Below are 10277 nucleotides of genomic sequence, written 5' to 3' on the forward strand. Positions count from 1 at the left end.
TTAACCGAACTAAAACTGAAGCCTTACATGACAGAGACTCATTCGGTAAGCTAAAGAAAATATCAGATTCCATGTAACCATGTCTAAATAATAATAAAGAGCGCAATGCTATACACTAGCGATTTGGTTGTGATCGTGGACGAAAACCTACCGAGAGTAACTTCGTGGATCCAGTACAGCGACTTTTCCAATGAAACAAAAGTGTTGTTAGGGTGGTGGACGTAGTAGAACTACTGCAGGGGTTTGCTTCGCCGCCTCTTCAAAAAGTCATATTAGAACTCTTAGATTTCGGTTTCTCCTTATTTTGGCTAGTTTGTGCAGTTCTGCACCAGGGGTCGGTATGTTGCAAATTCTTTGCACATTTTTATATATTCATTTTTCTACCAATTTTAAATGTATTTTCTTTTAGAATTGTCATATATTTTTTATTTGTCACTTTTTGCCTACAACCGCTTGTACACGTATCTATCTTCATTATAAGTATTTTCCATTTTCTATCCATTGTTTGATTTACATTACACATACAGTCCACTCATTCTATCACCTACAATGTATATAATACAAGTAGTTATTAAAAAATATTATTTAACACCAAGTCAGTGCAGTAGTGTCTACACAAGGCCAAACCTGTCCCTCACCCTTGCCCATGCAGTTACTATAAAAACTTTAAGTATTGAACGAAAAATTAGGACTATAGTAGCGTATATTTATAAATAAAAATATATATATGAAATATGCATCGGAAGTCTGTCAGTCAAATAAACAATTAGTTTGTGGAAATTAAATCTACATCTAGACCTATCCAGGCACAATGTGAATTATCCTGAGATTTTATTATTATTAGGTACATAGTCAACACACTAATAATTTTTATGTGTACAGATAAAATCTTCTGTGAACTAAAGTTTTGAAAATATTTCCTATTTCTTATGAATTGGATTTAAAATGGAGTATCAAGATGTAACGATTAATTGCTGTTTCGGTACTTTCGTTATTGAAAAGCACTTCTATTTGATACTCATTTGGGAATTAGTTCAGAATTTCACGTAATATGATGTTTTAATAGGTACTTTCAAATCCAATCAAAATATCTTTATTCATGTAGGTCTATTACAGACTCTTATGTTATGTCAAATCTTCCGTCAGTTCGGAATGCTTTCGGTATGAGAAGAACTGACAAGAAACTCAGCTTGTATTCTTTTCAAATATGGTCGAACACGTTTACAATAATACATATTCATTCTTAAATTCGAATTTGGGAGAATAGAGTGACCACCAACATATGTTATAGCAATTTTGTTAAATGCAAATAGTCTAATCAGTGTTCGTAACCCAAACAGTCCAGTCCCTACAGGCACCACCCGTCCACAAGTATGACTGATGAGGCAGCCATCATTGCACTCATGCATATTAGAGGGAACTCATTGACCCGGCTCACCACGTCGCCAAGTTCGAACTTTGGCATGACTGTTCAAGATACTCTACTATGTCATTTATAGTATTTACAGCATAGGCTGTAATAATTACAGTTTTCACCCATTACAATATTTAATTCACATTATTCAAATTACAATATGTTATTAATAAATTTATAATGAGTTTCTCTATAACATTAAACATTGATAACTAACTATGTCAATTGGAAAATTATATATACTCGTACCTCACAACAAACTTTGAATTATGAACCTACATTTTGCAGTAGCTTGAAAAGGTTGTAACTTGATGTTTATAACTTCACTGTTTATAACAGCCGTTGCAATTATCCTTGTTGCGTTAAGGTTCAGATTCGCGTGGCAGTTTGTTTGTTCGCGTGGTGACCTCGACACCTCTTCCCACACAAGAAAAATGCAACTTAGACAGAGATACACATACGGACTGAACAACAAATGCATTGATGTAAACACAAGAGAAGGCGCTGAACTGAACTATATATATATACTGGTATATATATTAAGAGTGTGAAGTTACAAAGCCTCGCAAGCAATGCATTCCAGTCTCTATAGATATTATAAGGAAGAAATATTTTAATATTTATACGTTTGTTTGTTTGCATTGAATAAACCCAACTACTCGACTTATTTGAAATATTCTTGTAAATATATACAAAGTTATATTGTCAGCTATGTAATTTTTTACAGAAAATTTACTCGGTGATCAACCGCTATAGCGCTTTTCTGTAAAAAATTACATAGTTGACAATATTTCGATGGTCGCGGGTTCGATTCTACGTATTTAATTAGATAAGCAAAGCCATCTGTGGCAAAACTAAGCATAGCTTGTGTTACGGGTACTATACAACTGCTATAATAAAAATTTTGGTATTTTGTTATTACTTGTTGTACTTACGTTACGTTGTAGTTGTTTTCTAAATATATTCATGATGTACGTAGAAAACACCCAGACCAATATGTACAATCATACCCATAAAAACATTTTGCATCGTCCGGGAAATCGAACCCACAATCATCGAAAGTAGTTTGCTAAACTACACACACTAACTACACTACCGTACCATTAAATATATGCCGATTACTATAAGAAAGGGTATGTAACATTAGTTCGGGCACGTAGGAACACGTGAACAGAATAGCAGATGATTTTTTTACGAAATATACATAATATTGCAAAAGTGAAAGGACGTAGGTACGGAATAATTGCCAAAGGGAGAAAATGTTTTAAAAATACAGAGTAACAAATACACAGAAATATAAATAAAAATAATAGCATTGTTTCAAGTTAGGCTTAGTTAAGAAAGTTATAGAGGGTGAATTTTTATTTATATGGACGATAATGGAATTGCTAGATGTACCATGTCAGGTTGACCTCCACGCAGTTCCCCCTGGAAACCATCATGTTAAATTTTTGGTGAATTAGACACGATGGGCTAACTGACCTGACCTCATATTCATCCTATCATCCTCCACTGGACACCAGCATATACCGTTAGGGCAGGCGAGTGCACCATTCCATTACACTAATTTATACTAATTGTACGGAATCGACAGTGAGCATGCACGGTTCGCACTTGACTAGATTTTTTGTCTCACATTATGCGTCCAACCGGAATAAACCGGTGTGAGTAATGACCTTGAACTGTACTATAAATAGGTTACGTTTCCTACGTACAACCATAAATCCGACCCGTCCAGTTATCGTCCTATCAGCCTCCTCAAGGCTATAGGCAAGCTGTACGAACGAATCCTCCTCGCCCGCCTAAAGGAGTTTATATACTCCAAAGGCCTGCTCATCAATGAGCAGTTTGGCTTCCGAGCCAAACACTCATGCGTCCATCAAGTGCACCGCATCACGGAGCACATTCACAAAAACACTCTGTACTTCGCCACCAAGTCCCCCAAAGGCGGTACAGGCGTCCTATTTTTCGATGTGGCTAAGGCTTTCGATAAAGTCTGGCACAACGGCTTGATTTACAAGCTTCATCAGTTAGGTGTCCCCGACAGGCTAGTACTCATTGTACGAGATTTCCTGTCGAATCGCTCTTATCGCTACCGTATAAACGGAGCGTTATCCGACCCGCACCCCATACGAGCCGGCGTCCCTCAGGGCGCCGTCCTCTCTCCGATGCTCTACTCGTTGTACACCAACGACATCCCCAAATTCTCCGACTTAAAAGTCGAAATATCGCTGTTTGCCGATGACACGGCTCTCTTTACATCCGCCAAGTCCCGTGCGACAATAGCCAGACGGCTTCAGAAAGCCGTAACGATACTGGGCGAATGGTTCCGTCGGTGGCGCATAGAAGTCAATCCCGAAAAAAGTGCAGCAGTGTACTTTAGCAGGGAATTCGACTCTATGAATCACCCGATCGAACTATTCGGCCAAAACATCCCGTGGGTTTCGAAAACGAAATATCTCGGCGTCACCCTAGATAGGAAACTAACGTTTCGTCCTCACATCAAGCGTGTCCGCGACCGAGCCGCCTTTATACTAGGGCGACTCTATCCTTTTATTAACAAGCACAGTAAAATGTCGCTTCGCAACAAGCTGACATTATACAAGGCTTGCATCCGTCCCATCATGACCTACGCTAGTCCCGTATTCGCCCACATACCCTACTGCTTAATCAACAGACTACAGGTCATTCAGAATAGGTTTCTGCGTCGAGCCACCGGTGCGCCGTGGTTCGTTCGCAGCGTAGATCTCCACCGCGATCTTAATCTGCCCTCCATCAAGCAGTTTATGAAGGAAGCGTCTCGACGCTACTTCGACTCTGCCCAATTAATCCGCTTATAGTCAGTGCGGTCGACTACGCACCGAGGAGTAATATCCGACATACGCGACAACGTCGCCCGAGGCACGTTCTCATTGACCCCGACGACCCCATAACGGCAGGTAACCTCCCCACGGGCCCACCCGTTCCACCCCGACCACACTTTTACACACACACACGACACCGTCCTCGCCGGCGAAGACGACGACCTCAAACACACAATATCGCGCATTCAACCGGGCGCTCCACACCGGCGCCCCCGGACGCCCTTCCGATCAAACGGAGATAGAAATTACGACGGCCTGAGCCGAGGTTCGAACCCCTAGTGGTGCCCTCAGACTAAAGTCGTATCCGTCGGGCAGGAGTTGGCCTTCAGCCGCTCCATAAGTCCTTCCGCGGGTTTGGAGTGCCATCTGCACTCGCCCCATAACGTCCGGTGAAGCTGTAAAGGCCAGCTACGGCCAACAGTATTAGAGTAGTCCGAAAAAAAAAAAAAAAAAAAAAAAAAAAAAAAAAAAAAAAAAAAAAAAAAAAAAAAAAAAAAAAAAAAAACGTACAACCACAAACTAAATGTTCCAAGTTTTTAGTACAACATATTATATAGAGCAAGAGCCCACGACGGCCAGACATACGTCATAATAACGAATTTGATATGATTTATTTACACCTTTGTTACCTGGTACCTGCCAAAGGAACCACGATCCAGGTTTCATGTTTGGGGATCGTTCTTACCTGTGTTGGGGACACACATACAAGAACTTTCACGTTTACTAAAATGACGTATGTCTGGCAGTCGTGGGCTCTTGGGCTAATAATCCTTATTAATCTTACATACACTTACTTACATAGTATAAAACAAAGTCACTACCGCAGTCTGTTCGTTTAGACCTTTTAAACTACGCTACGGATTTAATGCAGTTTTGAGCAATAGATAGAGTGATTCAAGAGGTTTTTTTATCTTCTATTGTGTTTTATTTCTCATCATATATGTATAATAATAGATTTTTCTACTTCTGCCGTGATTTGATGCGGCAAAAGTTTTATGTGTTTTTAAATGTATTTCTCTGGAGGGATTGCTAAGTTACGACCTATAAATACAAATTATGTTTTTTATTATATCTTATATATATTAATTAATAGTTAATACTTAAATATATACTTATTTTTAATTTAAAATTCAATTATAATAATATTGTGATTTTCCCATTTGTATGTTTTGTTGATAATTCAATTATAAGATAACAATAATTAAGAGGTATGTTTATATGTACAATATATGTACGTGTACACCCGTTCGAAGCTATGGCGAGTAGCTAGTCTATAATAAATAGTAGTCGCCTAGTGGTCGAGATTCGACCATAATTCATTTAAATATAATATAGCAAGACTATAATAGAAACAATATAAATCTACATATTTTCAATTTGACCACAGACTTTAAGAATAAACAAAAGAGTATAAGTATAGTCGTATATGTGAGTATGTGTCAGATATTGTGTAATATATGTAATGTTATTTATTTAATGTAATTTTATGCACAACTAGCTGTCACGGCAAACGTTGTTTTACCTTAAAATAAAAAAAAAATTAAGGGTGGACTACACCTAACATTTAGGGGGATGAAAAATAGATGTTGGCCGATTCTCAGACCTACTCAATACGCTCACAAAATTTCATGAGAATCGGTCAAGCCGTTTCGGAGGAGTATGGGAACGAAAACTGTGACACGAGAATTTTATATATAAGATTAAAAAAAATGCATTCTGCACTCCTTAAAAAATATAAGTGTACGAAATTCTATACTCTCCTGTCCGGGAAATTTTCAACAAAAACAATCCCTCTCTGGTTGTTATGGCTACGGTGATCCCATTGACAGAAATGTACCCTATCTAGACCGACCTCCACGAGAATCCCTTCGCAAGGCATGTTCCTGGTGAATTCGTCAAGATGTGCTAACTGATTCTCATCTCATCATTATGTGTCCAGCCGTTAGTGTCAGCAGGTGTACAATTACATATTCATGCATTTAAAAAAAATCATCATTAAATTATTTAATTAGAATGATAAACAAGCCGACGGTCCACCTGAATGTACCACTTACCATCAGGTGAACCATTGACTGTGTACCTATACTGACTATGTAACTATGTCCTGTCGACTAAAACTTGTAAGGTCTGATCTGCTCTAATCACTACGACTGATTTACTCTTATTTAGTTACTCAACCAGTTGGCTGTATATGTAATATTTTCTCTATTTGAGTATTTATTGAGTCACACACTTAAAAATGTAAAGTAACAATAAAATTATTTAATAGAGCAACACGCAAGTTTCTTGCTCGTTCATCTTGTGAAGAGACAGCTTTCGGAATGAGCGGTAGATTAAAAAAAATGTAATGACTATTCAAAAGTGCTTCAATGTAAGTTTATTTGAATAAATGATTTTCTATTCTAGTAGACTATGTATAGAACTCTGTCATTTTCCTGCCATATCTAGTAGTCAAGACATTATATCAAATTAATAATAATCTCTGCGAACCATTCACACAGCGCCATCTAGTGCCAAGCTAAGTAGAGATTGTGTTACCAAACAACCGGTATAAGTACATAAATACGTTATATATATAAAATAACTAGAACGATACAAACAATCATACTCATGAATACAAATGTTTGTAACGTGCGAGGAACCGAACCCGTGACCATCGGAAGTAAGGCAGTATGCTAAACTGCTAGATCAGATCTATTTTTATTTATTTATTTAAACTTTATGAACCAATAAAATATGTTATATATATTATTAACCGGGTCTTAACACTTTCGACTGGGTTGCACTAGCCGTGCTCACGAGCAGACTGGAGTAACAGCGAAAGTCGAAACGTCGAAAGATGTAAATACCTTTATTTGACATAAAATTATTCGTGTTAGGACCCGGTTAATAATATAAATAATGTGTAATAAACACGAAAGTTTAAAAATAATAAATTATGGTACAGAAGGAGGACTTATTGCTATAGGCATTCTCTACCAGTCAACCTTCGGGAAGTTTTTGTTTTCGGACTACTCTAATGCTGTCGCATGCTGGCTTTTACAGCTCCACCGGACGAGTGCAGATGGCACTCCAAACCCGCGGATGGACTTATGAAGCGGCTGAAGACCAACTCCCAAACTAACAGAAACGACTTTAGTGTGAGGGCACCGCTAGAGGATCCAAGCTCGGCTCAGGCCATCGTAATTTCGATCCCGTTTCAATTGGACGGGGGATCGATCGGATGGGTTTGAGGGGCCTTCGCAAAGTGCAGTATTACTTGATGGTGGCTAACATTGATTATATTATTATAAATTACATGTATAGTTGCCTACTCAGCGACATTGTATCAAATTGTGTGATGTGTGCTTTAATATTACTAATGTCTACAACCATATTAGAGATAAGACCCACTATCTAGTTGCGCAGATACGGGTTGAACTATTACATCATGTATTTTAATCGATTGTGCAATTTGCATTACTATATAAGCCCGTACAGAAAAGTAAAAAGTTTTATTTCATCTATACATATAAATAAAATTGGAGTGTCTGTTTGTAATATTGAAATAACCGTTTTTTACTACTAGCATATGAATATATATTCAAAATAACATTTTTTACAATTTGTCTCTCTGCCTCTTTGTTCCGGCTAATCTCTGAAATGGCTGGACAGATTTTGACGGGACTTTTCTTGGCAGGTAGCTGATGTAATAAGGAGTAACTTAGGCTACTTTTATATTAGAAAAAAAAATTAGGAAAATAAAGTTAAATTCCACGCTGACGATTTCGCGGGTACAGCTAGTTAATGGATATGAAAGGTGCACCTGTCTACGCAGGTAGTGGTATATGCTGGCGAGATTATAATAGAAGATTACAAGAAAAATGACGACCTAACGAGTACAGTTTTTGTACGGAAGTACCGTGTCGTTACTTTGTAATTCTTATAGTTCCTAGTTACATAGTTAATGTAGTTATCTATTGACTGTTGCTTAGATATATACTGAGGTTACAAAGTAATTACAGTTGCTCTTAGTTATCTTATTATTGGAAGTACCTGGTTTATGTTGTAACTTAGTTGTTGTGGCTATAAAATTTATATATAAAATAAAAGTATTGCTATAGGTAAAGAAAAACACGTGTATAATTATAAAAAAAATCCTCTTGAAATAAACTCTATTACGGTGCGGTTAGTTACATGCGGTAGTTACAGTTGTTTATAGAAAAAACGACTAACAAGAATGAATATTTAGGGCCTCAATTAAACTACAACGTACCGAGTGCAGTTAAAAAAACTGCCTGTCAAGTATATCCAAAATAACTAGTAACGATACTAAATATAATAACGAGTACCGCTTGGTTTCATAACTATTACGGACGGTACTCTATTTGTCGTTAGATTTACAGCCCTATCTATCGGGACTACACTCATTAATAACAACCCTTACCCCCAAAGGTAAATGACTATTATATTGTACATACATATATATATATATATATGTATATGTTTAAAACGCTCGTGCACTACCATTGCCTGTTAATTACATTTACTGAGGTTGAGATCTCTATCAGACATAATCACACCCTCATATTTTTTTTAACAACAAAGTTTTTTAAAGTTACAAATGTAATGAAGAGTATATGATTGTGTTTTGTTGATTCTGATATTTTATATACAATACTAGCTCTATGCTATATGTCACGGCAAAGGTTGTTTTTTCCATATAAATTAAAAATGCTATTAAAAAAATATGGGTTGATGGTAGAAGGGTGTAGGGTTGTTTCGGGTTATTTTATTATGCCATATTATAAAAAAAATGTTAGAGGTGGACAAACGTTACCATTTAGGGGTGCGTGAAATAGATAGTAGCCGATTCCCAGACCTACTGAATATAAAATTCCATAACAATCGGTCAAGCCGTTTCGGGAATGGTACACGAGAATTTTACGTATAAGAAGATATATCTAACTATAATACACACCAGATCTCTTAGGGAGTCGCCAGAGAGATACATGTTCGATTATTTTTATACATACGGACTAGTCTTAAACTAATGCAAAAAAATTATACATAACTCGTTAAAACACACGATTCATCTGATCATGATATGCTGTTAGCTAGGGCCTCCAGCAGTGCTTGCATCTCAACGATCTCAACATTGCATATCCTATCATAGTATTTATTATCAGTCATTGATCTGACATCGTTTCCGCATACTCAAACCAACGTGTCATTTTTACACAGCTTGTTTCAAACAGATTTTCCAATACACTAACTGTGCCCTGCCGTTTTATGTTTGCAACCATTCGATTTGCATTACATTCGTGCCTTTACTTTATAGGTTAGCAATCATTTTACCTCCCTACCTGCTCGGCTCCTAAAGGTCATAGTCTAGAAGTGATATCTCAAGTGATGTCTAATGGCCTACAACCTTCTTAAGAAACAAGCTATCAAATATAAATAAGTCAGATCTGACTAGAAGTAAATATATTATAATTATGTTCTTACCTATTATAATCTATATTGGATACTGCAGAAGAATTCTTGAGTATACTATTCTTCTTAAAGAAGGAGCGAGGTTTCCTCTTGTCTATTTCTTCTGAACTTGATCCGATGAAGAATATAGTGGATGACGCTAAGTCGTTCGACTTATCCATAATTAAAGCTGCAAATAAAATAATAAGATAAAGAAAGTGATTAATGAAAACTTAATTTAACTATAGTCAAATTAAGTTAGATTTTAATAGTATTTTAATATTTATTTTTCAGTCAGTTCGTCGAGAAAATCTCTCTAAATGTCACACATACACAAATAAAATTGATTAAATTGCATACAGATGAATGATAGAAAAATGCGGAATATACGGTGGAATTCATGAGTGGAATGAATTCCCAGGTGTTAGAACTGCAATGACATCTCATCATTCGAGAATGTCCCGAGTGTACAGCACACAAAAGGCCTCCAGCGTTCAGGTAATGAATCAAAGCCCACAAGTAACACAAATATTAAAAAAATATAT

General features: G+C 36.8%; 1 protein-coding gene across 1 annotated transcript in view; it reads right to left on the reverse strand.

Annotated features, from left to right (window-relative positions):
* The window catches only part of LOC131850309 (P protein-like), a 46337-nt gene extending 36418 nt beyond the window's left edge, over positions 1 to 9919 (reverse strand). The window contains exon 1 of the mRNA XM_059200512.1: positions 9766 to 9919. Within this exon, the coding sequence (XP_059056495.1) occupies positions 9766 to 9914 (149 nt within the window). The 5' untranslated portion in view covers positions 9915 to 9919. The remainder of the gene's footprint in view (positions 1 to 9765) is intronic.
* Positions 9920 to 10277: the final 358 nt, after the last annotated feature.

Source organism: Achroia grisella, unplaced genomic scaffold (genome assembly GCF_030625045.1).
Source record: "Achroia grisella isolate CSIRO2021 unplaced genomic scaffold, CSIRO_AGI_Agris_v1 utg114, whole genome shotgun sequence".
In the NCBI taxonomy this organism is placed as follows: Eukaryota; Metazoa; Arthropoda; class Insecta; order Lepidoptera; family Pyralidae; genus Achroia; species Achroia grisella.